The sequence below is a fragment of the Vulpes vulpes genome, chromosome 16, assembly GCF_048418805.1.
Source record: "Vulpes vulpes isolate BD-2025 chromosome 16, VulVul3, whole genome shotgun sequence".
Taxonomy (NCBI): domain Eukaryota; kingdom Metazoa; phylum Chordata; class Mammalia; order Carnivora; family Canidae; genus Vulpes; species Vulpes vulpes.
Genome location: NC_132795.1, coordinates 93,351,673 through 93,366,654, shown reverse-complemented (window position 1 = coordinate 93,366,654; position 14,982 = coordinate 93,351,673). Strand labels below are relative to the sequence as shown.

General features: G+C 40.8%; 1 protein-coding gene across 2 annotated transcripts in view; it reads left to right on the top strand.

Annotated features, from left to right (window-relative positions):
• Positions 1–14,982, top strand: part of SPRED2 (sprouty related EVH1 domain containing 2) — a 115,885-nt gene that overhangs the window by 58,914 nt on the left and 41,989 nt on the right. Inside the window, exon 1 of one of the 2 annotated variants that reach the window (XM_026017806.2) lies at positions 2,865–3,131. The exons of the other annotated variant lie outside the window; for it this stretch is intronic. Coding sequence (XP_025873591.1) covers positions 3,115–3,131 — 17 coding nt within the window. The 5' untranslated portion in view covers positions 2,865–3,114. Of the gene's footprint in view, positions 1–2,864; positions 3,132–14,982 lie in introns of those variants that run through there. 2 annotated transcript variants of the gene reach the window in all.

Below are 14,982 nucleotides of genomic sequence, written 5' to 3'. Positions count from 1 at the left end.
GGTAAATTTCCTTTATGGTGCATAATTTTTTTTTTTTTTAATGGGCGTGGTGGTACCAGCAACTGTGGTGGTTATTAGAGCTGGCAAAAAAAATTTTTAAACAAGGTTATGGTATTTTCTTTTATGTGTGTTTAACTTTATTTTGAAGTGTTTCATCATCATAGAAAAGTTGTAGGAATAGAATGATGGACTTTTTTTTTTCTTTTCTATTTGTTACCTCCGCTAGATGGGCAAAGTTTTTGTTAAGATTTTATCTATCAAATTGAACACCATTAAAAATTAATTTATTAAAAAAAAAACTAGAAGAAACTTTAAGAAATCACCTGAAAAAGAAAATATACTGATTAGCTATTAATTCATTAAAGATATATACCCTTGTAAATTCCTATATGTCCAGATAAAATGCCTTTTCCTCTGCACACACACACACAAAAAAAGATTTTATCTATCTGGGATGCCTGGGTGGCTCAGCGGTTGAACATCTGCCTTTGGCTCAGGGCGTGATCCCTGAGTCCCGGGATCGAGTCTCGGGATCGAGTCCACATCAGCCTCCCTGCATGGAGCCTGCTTCTCCCTCTGCCTGTATCTCTGCCCCTCTGTATGTCTCTCATGAATAAATAAATAAAATCTTTTAAAAAGGTGGTATCTATCTATGTATCTATATATCTGTCTGAGAGTGAGCGCGCACGTGTGCACACATATAAATGGAGGGAGAGGGGCAGGGGAAGAGGGAGGGAATCTTGGGCAGACTGTGTGCTGTGCATGGAACCCACCACGGGGCTGGGCTGATGATCCTGTGAGCATCACAACCCGAGATCATGACCTGAGTTGAAACCAGGAGTCAGATGCTTAACTGACTGAGCCACCCAGGCGCCTCTGAAGGACTCTTCTATATCCAGTTCCCCATTTGTTAACATTTTACCATATTTGCCGTGTTCTCATTCTGTATGTGTGTGTGTGTGTGTGTGCATATGTTTATGTGTACACATTATTATTACCATTACTTTTATATATTTTTAAAAAGATTATTGATTCATGAGAGACAGAGGGAGAAGCAGACTCCCTATGGGGAGCCCGATGTGGGACTCGATCCCAGGACCCTAGAATCAGGACCTTAGCCAAAGGCAGATGCTCAACCACCGAGCCACCCAGGCATCTCGCTTTTAAATTTTTAATTAAATTTGATTTTTATATTCTTTAATGAACTATACGTTTATTTCTTCAAATTACTTATAGAAACTCAAATTAGGCTAGAGGTTTTTGAATTTCCCCCCATTTCTGCCTGTTGTAAACTGTGTTCTGCAAATGTGAAAAGTTTTCATTAAGCTGCGAGGGGGCATTTTAATAAGCCTGTAGCTTGCAGCCTTTATGAGGAAAGAATTTGTAGAACCAACGAGGGCTTCAGCTCAGGTCTACACATGGTCCTAAGCAGTTTGGATTCATTGGATTCATTTGTCAGTTGATGTTCTGTGGGGACCATCACAACCATTTGTTGCATGTTTTCAGTCCACTTGGGCAATGTCTTTTGAGGACTGGCCTTGACCAGACACACCCTCCTGTCCTTTGGATTCAGAACTCAAGGGAGCAGTTCAGAGGTCCTAGGCTGTCATAGGACCTCTGTGTTTTAAAGTTTTAAGTTTCCTGTGGTGACTTGTCACACTTTCAGAACATATCAACAAGGACGATTTTTAAAACAACACCTAGTTTCAATGGTGGTTTTGTTTAACATACATTGGAGCCTCCATATCTTTTTTTTTTTTTCCAGGCATGAAATCAAAGCTCTCTTTCTCCCTCAGATGGTTTAAGTAACCCAATTTGAGCATAAAGTGAGTCGAGCAAACACTGCTACCTTACAAAGAGATGTGTTGGTATAAGGGGACTATGGATGTGACTTACATAACCTCTCATGGAGTGTTTCCAAAACCATATAAGGAAGCTGGAAATAGTAACCTCTCCCTTGTAATGTCAACATTGAGCTCACGAATGAGACTGGGGCTTGTGTCCTCAAAGGAAGCATAAGGAACAACCACTAGATAGTCTTGGGAGGGGAGAGCACCAGGCATTTGTTCATTGGGTGGATACAGCTCTCACAGTGGCCTTTGGACATGTGTGTCATATCTTCAAGCTGGAAACTCCCACGCCCATGGTCAGTTGGTTGCACTGTGTGAATGGTGGCCATTCACACATATGATAGGTTCGTACCAACTAGAAAAGTGCCTTGTTTGGGTACAAATTAGACTGTAGGGACTAGGAAAGAAACCTTTAATTTTTAAAACAAGTTATTATAAAAATCTTTGGATAACTCAAAAGAAGAGAGAATAATATAGCCGATCCCTACTTACTACAGATGTAGCAACGATGAAGATTTTACCACATTTCCTTACCACCACCACCACCCCGCTTTAGCTAAAATATTCATAACAAATCCCAGATATCCCATCATTTCATTCCTAAAAAAAACTTTAAGAAGTAGACATTTTTATAAATACAGTGCCACTCTCCCACTTGACAGGATTAACCAGGACCAAAATTTTGATGTGTAGTTTTTACAAGAGCTCCCGCAGCTGGGTTAACTTACAACGTCAGAATCAACAGGGTCTGTGCCTATACTAATTCACTGATATCTTAAAAGAGAGGAGTCCTTGCTCTCAGCTCTGAACCAAATTATTTGGTTTGGAGATGGGGGTGGGTAAGCAATTTGCGCCTGTGGTTCTACCACTGTATTCTCAGGTATTGAGCTGTGCATTTGCTTCTTGGGCATTTCATAGTATCATCAGTGATTGATAATCATAACTTACAGGAATTTTTTTAAACAATATTTTAATTGGAAAAAGCATCTGTCAGCTGTCAGGCTTCCAGCTTCCACTTTTGAGAAGCAGGATGTTGAATGTGAGTAATGACACAACAGGCCTATAAAATGCGGACTAACCCTCGGATGACTCATCCAGTACGATGCAGTATATTTGTCAAGGAGACTGAATCATATATGGGGGAAACCACTTTTCAAGCAGCCAGCTGGTTCTCAGGTCCGCAAGAGACCATCCATTTTTATCGGAAGCTTTATAGTAGCAATAATGCTAATACCCAGCACTTGGGCTCTACAATGTAGAGGAAATGGCATCACCCGGCAGGTATGTGCTCACTGTTTACGTGAACTTTATTTTCTCCTTGTTCTCTTCTACCTAACCTTTCCGATAATGTAGCATTTTTTAAGGGAGGAAAAAAATGATTCTAATTGGAAGGAACTGAAGTGTGTGTGTGCGTGTGCGTGTGCGTGTGCTCACATGCAAGGACAGATAGGTTACCACTGGTCTTCAGATGGACAGAGCTCTTGTCCACTCATCTCCCTCGCTGCAAACAAATTTCTCTCTAGATATTCAGGTGAACTCATCCCTTTTTTAAAGCCCTGAGTTTAAAGGACTCTACCTAAGGAACAGCTTGCAGAGGTGTGGTATACCTTTTGGGTGGGTAGCTTAAAACTTTTAATAAATTTAAAAAAAAAAAAAAGAAGAAGAAAGAAAGAAAACCCAGAGGTGGTCTAATGGATCTGGTCTAGGAGTAATCATTGTGTTTATTATGTTGGATTTCTTTTCTTTTTTTTTTTTTTTTTTTGATTTATTTTCAATATTGTGATTTTTCTTATCCTTCAAGATACATGACTTAATGCAAGAAAGCTTTATTCCCCTACTGAGTATGTCTAATTTTTGCAAATCATAATCTGCTCATGCTGAATTCATGCATTACTTTTCTAGGTGGGAGAAAGGGTAGTGAGGGGTTGGTAACAACATTTAATTATAGCTTTCACATGATCTGAAGGATTGTTCTGCATAATTGGGAAGCCGTGTCGCCTGTCTGACCTTCTCTCTTTCTTCACTCACTAAATTTAAACAATGCCTGACTCGTTAAGGCACAGATCTTGTTTATTTGAGTATATTAAACATTCCTCTGTGTGTTGACAGTCCATTGAGTGTCTCCTCATATTTCTAAAAAATACTTTTTGTGTCCTACTTGTTAGGGACAGATGCTATACTTAGTTTATAGTGGCACTATTTATGCTTTTCTGGTCTGTCTGTCCAGAATGGCTGGGTCAGGACCCCATAACACAACTGCCCACAAATTTGCCTAAGATTTAACATTTGCAGAGCAGCTCCATCTATGGTGGTAAATTCTGTTATCACTCAGCATTAAGCAGATCTAAGCTTACCGAGCTGGAAATGTAGGCAGTCTTTGTTGTCTCTTCCCCATTCTTGTAAAGCCCGTCATAATGACTTGTTTTCCTTGAGGGACGTGTACTCCAAACTGTCCGTAAATGTATTAAATTTACCTATTTGAATACATTCAGAAATTTAGATAATATGGAACGCCAGCATGAAGGGGGTTTGTTTTGTTTCTGTTCTGTACATTAGGAGGTGTGCTTTTTTTTTTTTTTTTTTTTAGAATAGCCAATTTGTTTTTGAAGACAGGACCATCTCCAAATTTCATTAATTTTGCATTCTATAAATGAAAGCCACCTGTTATGCTGTAACATGCTAATTATGGTAGAGGACAATAATGAAGAAGAACAGTATTTGAAATATGTGGGGGTTTTGCTAAGAATTTTCCTGCCCACATCTGTAGTGCTTATTTTTATATGTGTATGTGTATACATGCTTGTATCGTGCATAGTTAATAATAGCGTTTGGTGGTATTAAAAAATACTTCAGATTCAAAGTAAGGCTTTTTATTCCTTCTCATTGACTTTTTTTTTTCTTAAGTTGCAGAAGAAAGGCTACTTTAAAAATGTTAGCTTGAACTAAAGCCTGAATTTGTGGTCTTCTAGTGGATGGGGTTCTCCTGCTGCTTTGGTGGGTGTCGTGGCTCAAGTTTCACTGTTAGAAGTCATCAGGAAAATAATGTGACTTAAAAACGTGAATTAAAGGTAGAATAACTCATCTGTTCTGATTTCCCTAAAATCTTAGGCTTTGTTTGACCTTTCTCCCCCCCCCCCCCCCCTTGAGGCCTACAGAAAATGGTTATAGGCAGGTACATAAAAACATTTTGTCTAAATTTAGTCTAAATTTCTGTATCGGAATTTTCAGTGAAAATAACTTACTTTCCCTGTGATTTGTATAGTCGCGACTCAGATCCTGTCCAGATGATTTTAGGGCGAAATAGGTTTTGTTCAGCTTTGGTTTCATTACCCACTCAGGGCATCTTGATGACTGTGATTTGGCAAGGACAGTCACCCCTAGGGTTGTAGCCACCGTTCTCAGAGGCCCCTGTGCCGTTAAGCACCATGAGCTGTTGATCCAGAGTGACTACATGTTTTTTAGATTCCTTCTTCCTCTTTTGAGAGAAAAGGAATACAGACCATGGCCAGTACCAGGGGTCTCATATCATTCAACTTGGAAGCAATCAATAGGTATTGAGTGAGATGCTGCCTACGTTCAGAGCTATGTGCCAGGTGGTGTTAAATTAAAAAATGCCAGTGATCTGGGCCCAGCCCTCTCCTTGCTTTCGTTCCCTCTTCAGTGTGGTTCATCGTTATTGGCAATAGCTGCCTCCTGGGTTTTTTTTTCTTTTTATTCATAGATTTACTGGAGTCTATAATCTGGAGCCACTAATTGCTCTGTGTAGAAGCAACTTTTAGCTATTCCCTCTTGGTTCTTCAGAATCTAACTCTTCTTGGATGGATATTGAGAAAGAACTGCCCTAGTAAAAACAAACAAACAAAAAATTCATTTGATAGTTTTGGAGGCCATGTTTTTTGAGCCAAGTAGAGTGACAACCTTGGATGAAGGATTTATTTATTACTTTCTTGGTTTCTTCTTTGAGGAGTGGCAGTCAGGGAGAGCATTTGAATCCTCAAGGCTTAGAGTGTCCAGGATATTTTATTGGAACAGATTAGTAGTAAGCATCAAAGATAGTTTTTCCATATCTTAGGGAGTTGGAGACCCCTCCCCTCTTTAGCATCTTTTAAAATTATATTTAATAACTCAAAGCTGTAATGAATTTGGTAACCATTTAATAAAAACCTGTTTTTTTAGAATCCTTATAGATTGGGGCACCTGGCTGGCTTAGAAGAGCATGGGATTCGATCTTAGTGACGTGAGTTCTAGCACCACATTGGAAATAGACATTACTGGGATCCCTGGGTGGCTCAGCGGCTTAGTGCCTGCCTTTGGCCCAGGGCGTGATCCTGGAGACCCGGGATCGAGTCCCATATCAGGCTCCCAGCATGAAGACTGCTTCTCTCTCTCTGCCTGTGTCTCTGCCTCTCTCTGTGTATGTGTTTCATGAATGAATAAATAAATAAAATCTAAAAAAAAAAAAAAGAAAAAGAAAAGAAATAGACGTTACTAAAATTAATCAACATTTAAAAAACACATATTTGTGTCTAGAAAGACCTGTTTCATGAGTTTATATCTTCTCTAGCTGTGTTTCATGAATGAATAAATAAATAAAATCTAAAAAAAAAAAAAAAAGAAATAGACATTACTAAAATTAATTAATCAACATTTTTAAAAAACACATATTTGTGTCTAGAAAGACCTGTTTCATGAGTTTATAATCTTCTCTAGCTGTACAGGTGGATGAGCAGTGGTAACTCCAGCCCCCCAAGGGGAGAGCTGGACCTGTCCACTATTCTGCTGTTACACTGTCCTCCCCACATCCGAAGTGTATGGTCACTCTGCCTACATAGTGCGTGGGATTACCAGCACTTGTAGGTAAATCTTGTATCATTATCTGGAAATGACAGCTTTCCTGTTGTGTCTCAGAAAAGCCAGAGACAAGTACAGAACAGCCCTCTTAGGACATATAAACCTCGCTCTTAAGGACCCACATATGGGGTGAACGACCACTGTCTTATCCAACCAGCATGAACTTTTCTTCATCCTGAGCATTCTTTCAGATATAAATTTGCTAACAGCTTGTTTGCATTGTCATTTGTGCCCAGATTGTCTTTAGGGTATATGTGGGACAGTTAGGGAAGCCATGCCCGTTCCCAGTTGGATTCTTAATCACCAACATTTCTTTGTAATTAATGATTACCATAGAGAAAGCGAATGCTTGAGAACCAGGCTGGCGCTTCAGCCCTTCCTGAAAGAGCTTTTGGCTTCCGTGACAGCTCTACCTTCCTTGCCTCACACTCTGACAGCAGCACAGGGAGTGAGCTACATCGTCTTCACAGAGCTCAGTATGCAAGGAACCACAACAAGATACTATTTCTTTCCAGATTTCAACCCAAGAGATGACTTTTAAGTTTTCAGTGCTAATTCATGCAGTTGTAAAGATTTTTCACATTGGAGATGTCCAAGCTGGGTTTGGCTTTTTTGTGGTTTTCGTTCAAACACATGTTCCTTGTACCCATCCAGTGAAAGAGATGGGTTGCCTGCCCTTGCTCTAGCCCCACGAGGCCTGCTGTTTGACTGGGCCTCTTGAATTCCATGAAATGGAGCGCAGACAGCATGTGTCATAAAGGCTGCTTGGGAAGGGTGAAGAGCAAAATTAGTGTCTGTGGGTGGGCATGTGTTCTCATCACATCGCCAAAGAACTGCAATGTGCAAAATCTGGCAGGAACTTGTTCCAGAGAAAAATAAAACAGCCCCTTTTTCCTGCTTTGAGAAATATTAAAAACATCGCTAACCCTCATGTTAAAGAAATAGAACTGTTAGAAAGTCTGTGATTTTGTGTGTCTGTGTTTTAATAATCTTAGAAACAGGTTAGTAAAAAGGACTAATCATGAAATATTTTTTAGGGATTGTGTCACTTGTATTGTAAACATGATAAGACTTCTATTCGGATATAATTGGTTAAGGATGAGGGGAATTTGTTAGAGCTAACAATTAGGAGAAGGTCTGTTATATTTAACTTTCCTCTGTTCTTTGATGTGATTTTATAAGAAAAGCCATTTTTATCTCTGTAAAACCAATTACAAAGGAAGTATTTGTGTTTTTCATATATGTGATCCGCCTTGTATCCGAAAGAACAAAGCGTAGGCCACACTTACATTTATATTTTAGGCATAAGATCTTCCATTTATAGTTACTTTGTGAAGGTCTTACAAATTTGTTCATTGTTCCTTATAGTGTAGAAGAATGTTTCGTAGCTTAAAGGGTGCTCATGATGTATAATAGTTTGCACAATGGACATATGCTGACTTGATAATCAGGAGGCAGTTTTGTGGGTGGTTGTTGGTTTGGTTTTGTTTTAAAGATTTTATTTTTCAGCAATCTCTACACCCGACATGGGGCTCAAACTTACAACCCCGACATTGAAAGTCACATGCTCTACTGACTAAGACAGCCAGGTGCCCTTGTTGTTTTTTTTTTAAGTGGCAGTGTTAACTTCTTAAAGACTGCAAAAACATTTCTTAGCCTAAACCCCAAATTCCTGCATTTGGGGTCCTTCTTGAGTATATGCATTTCACATGTCCCCTTCTTGTTTCTTAGATTGGTTATCTTTTTTTTTTCTTTAATAATAGCCAAATAAATAAATTAAATAGACCATCTTAGCAATTTTTGAGTACGTAGTACTTTCATCATATGCACATTGTTGTACAAATAATCTCCAGAACTTTTTCATCTTCCAGAACTGAAACTATACCCAGTAAACAACTCCCCATTTCTCCTTTGTCCTAGACCTTCACAATCACCATTCTACTTCCTGTTTCTATGAGTTTGACTACTTTAGAAAGTGGAATCGTGCGGTGTTTGTAATTTGGAGACTGGCTTATTTCACTTAGTATAATGTCAGGGTTCTACCATGTTGTAGCAAATGACAGGATTTCTCTCTCTCTCTCTCTCTCTCTCTCTCTCTTTTATTTCATATGAAAAATGTTCTGTGTATGCATACTACATTTTCTCTATCCAGTCATCCCTTCAAAGACATTTAGGTTGTTTTTGCCTCTTGGCTGTTGAGAGTAATGCTGCAGTGAGCATAGATGTGAAATTAATTGCCTTTTGAGATAGGAATTGACTTTCAATAAATGTTAGTTAATCCTCTGTATGCAAACACACCAGAAAAAGTGTCATTTTGTCATATCACCTTATGTTTATCCAGCCTTTTCAGTTTACACCAGAGTTTCCCTATGCCAGGTTACTCACTGTGGGAAATTGCTGGGTAGGTAGCAATTCTAGATCTGGGAGAGTGTATCCACAGTGCCTTCGAGGATCGTGACTTTCCTCGAGGTGAGCTTAGGCCTGGGAGGTGGCCGAAGCACACTGGTGAATGAAATGAGCTGTGGGTAGTTCCTCTTGAATGACATTAAGACAGGAGCCCTTTTCTTCTTTCTTCCAATATTAAATGACAGCCAACAGTGACAGCATGACTTTAAGGTAGTGTAATTACATCTCCTTGGCTGTACAGCCTGCCACTGTCAGTAAAGCGCCGTGGGTGGTTGGCCATGGCCACTCAGTTGCCTTGCCTCAAGCAGTGGTCTTTAGCCACCACTGAATGCCTGGTTGGTCTCCCTGAAGCAAACATGGTGGTGATGGTCAGGAAAGCCCGGTCAGGTAAGCAGCTTCGCCTCCAAAGGTCTCAATTTCAAGACTCACTCAAGATCATGAGTCTTGAAATAAAACCGCTTCCAGTCCTTCCACAGGCTGGTAGACTTTGTTGTGTGAGGGTAGCTCTAGAGTTCCTTGGAAGTTCTTTTTGAACCGAAACTAGCATACTCTCCCATAAATGAAATAATATTTTAAGAATATGGTGTTCAGCGGTGAGCAAGCTTGGTAGCTAGTTGGCCTACACTTTTCTCTTATTGCCTTGTTCTCTTATGGCAGGAGAGTAACTTCCTAGAAGCACATGTTCCTGAGTGGATGGCTGTTTTGCAATAGCTCGGAAGGAAATTGCCCTCGTAAGGTCAAATCCTGTCTCTGTTGTGGTGAAGAACTAGTCAAGAATCCGCTGCCGGGCGATTAGCCTGTGAGCCCGACGCTTGTTTTGTCCTTCTTTATCGTTGACCAACAGTCACCGGCACCACAGGACAGAACAGCTTCCTCAGGGACACCGAATTTGGAATTCCTAAACTGTAGCAGTCATACCATGTACCATTGGTACATTTGCATTTAAGCCAGTCATCCCAAGTTAGGTTAACTTAAGTGCTTTCCTTTGGTTTGTCTGCTGTTGAGGTGAAAAGATTTCTCAGTCTTCCTAGCACGTGATCATCAAGTTGGCCCTTTTTAGGGCTGGTCAAGATCCAGGGGTTGTAGACGAAGCCTAAATCAGAAGTTGAGAGGGGTATCTGGGTGGCCCAGTGGTTGAGCATCTGCCTTTGGCTCAGATTGTGATCCCAGGGTCCTGGGATTGAGTCCTCATGGGGAGCCTGCTCTCTCTGCCTGTGTCTCTGTCTCTTTCTCTGTGTCTCTCATGAATAAATAAATAAAATCTTTTAAAAAAAGTTTAGGGATTCCTCCTTGCTTACCCCTTTTCTCCCACTCCACCCCCCACCCCCATCGGATAGGAACACGCTTAGTGAGAGCTGAATAGAACTGGCTGTTCCACAGAAGGTGAGCAACAAGGCTTCTGTCAAGGAAACTTTTTTTTTTTTTTTTAAGATTTTATTTATTTATTCATGAGAGAGAGAGAGAGAGAGAGAGAGAGAGAGGCAGAGACACAGGCAGAGGGAGAAGCAGGCTCCACACAAGGAGCCCGATGTGGGACCCGATCCCGGATCTTAGGATCACGCCCTGAGCCAAAGGCAGACGCTCAACTGCTGAGCCACCCAGGCGTCCCTGTCAAGGAGACTCTTAACAGTCAAAACCATTTGGGAATATAACTGTGATTCATGTATTTTAGGGTTTGGTTAGGCTTTTAGACTGGATTGGGAATCCCGATGCTCACCATTTAATGTGTTTTTTTTTTTTTTCCTGTGGGAAGAATATAGTCCAGTTTACAAGAAAATTTTTAGACCAGAACTCATTGGTGACGTTGAGGGAGCCTGGACCAAACCAGCACTGAGTTGCTTTATCAAAGGTCTATATAGTAAATGTCTCTCCACATTGACTAGTTAGGCAGTTCTCCATTACCTTTTCTTAACATTTTTTTCCTTTCTCTCTGAAGGTAATGAAGATTTGGTACTGGAGCATCAGTCTTGAGTCAGTTGAGTAAAGCGCACAGGATGAACTATTTGGGAGAAAGGGAGCAGCACATCCCTTTTCTCCTCTTTGCCTGCATTTGGTTCATAAATGTGTCTTGGGGATTTTCTTCCACGTGGCTAAAGAGCATCTCCCATTTGTGGATGGGTAAACCCAGCTAGATGGCTACATTGTGTCTGTTTTCTTTAAAGATCTTATGAAACTTGTTAAGACTCCATTTTCATCATTTTCTTGTTTTTTTGTTTTGTTTTGTTTTTAAAGAAATACTTCAATAGTCATGTTTGCTCCTAAGAACCTATAATTGCCCAGTGCTACTTGTACCTAGAGAGCATATCTGTTAGTTTGTTGTGGTTTCAGGTCTCTGTAGTTTCAAGGATTTTATTTTCTCCCCCCAAATCAAAGTATGTTTTTGGGGTGCCACCTGGGTGGCTCAGTGGTTGAGTGTCTGCCTTAGGCTCAGGGTGTCATCCCGGGATCTGGGATGAAGTCCCACATTGGGCTCCCTGCGTGGAGCCTGCTTCTCCTTCTGCCTCTGTCTCTGCCTCTCTCTCTCTCTCTCTCTCTCTCTCTCTCTCTCTCGTCTCTCATGAATAAATAAAATCTTTTTTTTTAAAAAAAAAAAAAAAAAAACGTTTTCTGTAGCATTTTGCTCCTGCAAGTTTTCTGATCTGCTTTTGTAGAGTATTTGGGTGACTTAAGTTTGCTAAGCCCTTTGGCACAGCTGAAGGACTTTCAAACGCCACCACCCCCCCTTTTACACAAAGTTAAAAGGGGTGACCAAAATTGAAAGGACCTCAGAGGTCACTGGACCCTGTCCCTCATTTTACATATGAAGAAACTGAAGTTCACTCTCAGATTGTAGAGTCTGGGTATCCCACCCAAGAGGGAGAAGGAGTTGTGCAGTAGAGGTTGTGTCTGCTGACTGATCTGGAAATGAAGATGGTGCCTCTACTGCTGGAAGGGTTGAGGAGGACCTCCCAGCCTCTCCCCCAGCTCGTCATTTCATTCACGTGGCAGTGTCATTAGTGATACCTCCTCATTTCTCCATATGATTCCTTTGACAGTCAGTTGCCTGTACAAGAAACTGGAAGAGACCGGGGCAGCCCGGTGGCTCAGCGGTTAAAGCGCCTGTCTTCGGCCCAGGGTGTCCAGACCCGGGATCGAGTCCCACATCAGGCTCCCTGCATGCAGCCTGCTTCTCCCTCTGCCCGTGTGTCTCTCTCTCTCTCTCTCTCTCTCTCTCTCTGTGTGTGTGTGTGTGTGTGTGTGTGTGTGTGTGTGTGTCTATCATGAATAAATAAATAAAATCTTTAAAAACAACAAAAAAGAAACTGGAAGAGACCAACGAGAAGATTTTATACCCGCTAGAATCGCCTAGGTTAGATACGGGAAACCTGTGTCACCACATAGGAACCTTTGAAAAAAAAAGTGATGTGGGCTGTTTACCAAGATTAAATCTTAGTCATTTATCTGCCCCCAAGGCCAGTGACCTTGAACAACTCCCTTGTGTCTGGATTACAGTTTTTCTAAGCAAGGGGTCTGGAGTAGATGGTTTCTACAATTTTTTTTCCCCTAGCTTAAAAAAAAAAAATGCATATCTGACTTGTTTGTGTAGCTCTTCATAGTCTTGATTGAAGACCTAAACTCCACCCTCAGGCCCACCTGTATCCCAGGCTCTGCTGGGAAAGGAAGAGGTCCAGAATTCTTCGGGGAGAACAGATGCCTTGCATGTGCTTTGTTTGTTTCTTTGTGTTAAGCTTTTCGTCTCTGTTGAAGGAGGTGGTGGAAGCTTAGAAGAAAGGGAAAGCATGAATTGGTAATTCTTGCCATCTGAAACGGCATCTAGGTCCAGTAGATCCTTCGGGAGCAGAGGCAGGGAGGCTCCTAAGAGCTAGTCAGCCTGTGGCTAGCTCAACATCCTGACTGACTTTCTTCTTTCTGGGCTACAGTATCACTTTTGTGTGAGAGCAGGTTTTACTAAGGACTAGCTCGTAAAGGATATTGTAGGTTTAGGAATTCGGTAATTAACATAGTTTGGTAATTTCCTGACCTTTTCACCGTGGTTTCCTTCAGGATGGGCAGTGGGGGGAGTAGCAGATGAGCAAAATGAGAAATGTGACCTGGACCACATGGAAAGTAGGCTGACTTTTTAGTGCTATTATCAACATCTTCTAGGTTTAGTGTTGATCTCCATTTAGGATGATAGTACAGCAGTAGGGACGCCTGGGTGGCTCAGCAGTTGAGCGTCTGCCTTTGGCTTAGGTCATGACCCCGGGGTCCTGGGATCAAGTCCCACATGGGGCTCCTCTCAGGGAGCCTGCTTCTCCCTCTGCCTCTGCCTCTGCCTCTGTGTCTCTCATCAATAAATAAATGAAATCTTAAAAAAAAAAAAATAGTGCAGCACCATAAATTTTCTTTTTATGAAAGTCTTCAGCTGTTGAGAAAGAAAGAAGTGTACAGTCAACACTCAGTAGCTCCTGTGTCTGCAGCTAACATTTTGCTGTTACTGCTTTATCACCTGGGCATCTATGTGTCCACCCCTCTCTCCATCCAAGATGCCCTGTTGTATATATATTTTTAAATGTATTTCAAAGTAGGTGCAGATATTAGTCTGTTTCTCCCTAAACATTTCAGCATGTGGATCATTAGATACTCTCGTCCTTTGTTTTCTCTAATTCAATGAGAAAGAAAGCAAAGACATTCTGAGAAAGTCAGACTTGGAAGTTCAAGGGCTGCAATTTAAAGACCTGAATTGGAGATTATTAACTTTAAACAACTCCCTTTGCCATTTGTGTTTTGAAGTACCAGTGTTTCTATTACATATATACTTTAATGTGGTGAGAGTTAATTTTCCCTAGTAATCTGACATTTCCATTAGCTGGCCTTTGGGGGTTTAAATGTGGATCGTAAATACCATTTTTGGAAGGGTGTGTAAAACAGAGGGAAAGTCAAAGAAAATTATTGCTTTCGGAGTAAAAAGTAGGAGAAGAAGAAAGAGTTCTTCAGGGGTGGGTTATTTTGTTTGTTTTAAGTTAGTAATCCTTTGATCTTGATTAATTATGAACTCCACTGAACTCTGGGCTCAGCAAAGCAGCCGACAATAAAAGCAAAATCATAAACCTAGATTCAGACTTCGGCCTCTCTCCTCCCAGGCTTCCCTCACCCCCACTTCCGACTGTGTGATCACCTTGAAACTCAGCCCTTCAGGACAGAACTATTCCAGTCTGAGAAGTAGATTCATTATATTTTGGTTCAAATATATATATATATATATATATATATATATATATATTTTTTTTTTTTTTAAAGTAGTTTACCCAGGTCCAAGTTGTCCTGCTCTGGTGAATTTTTTTTTTTTTTTTAAGATTTTATTTATTTAAGAGAGTGAGCACCTGCATAGAGGGAGAGGAAGAAGCAGGTTCCCTGCTGAACAGAGAGCCGATGCAGGACTGGATCCCAGCACCCTGGGATCGTGACCTAAGCCGAAGGCAGACACTCAGCCACTGAGCCACCTGGATGCCCCCTGCTCTGATGATTTTGGACAAAAACTCAGAAATCTTCAGTATCTACTTTAACAACTTTAATAAGCTGTTATGATTTAAAAAAAAAAATCTTACCCTCACTTGCTAAAATGGTTTGCCTGAACCTAAAATTTCCCGTATTAACATCGAGATGATCTGTGCATAATGCAGAGATAGAATTCACATTAAAATAAAACACACGCATATACATGTATATGTTTAATCTTGTTGCTTCAGTAACTAGCCTTAGCGGATATGATTCCTTTCCTAAGCGTGCGGGTTACAGGAGCAAGGAGCAGAGGCAGGCTGGCAACCTGTCCACTTGGGTTTGGAAGTCTTGTTTGGTATAGATTTGCCTTGAAAGCAAGAGTCTAAATGTGAGT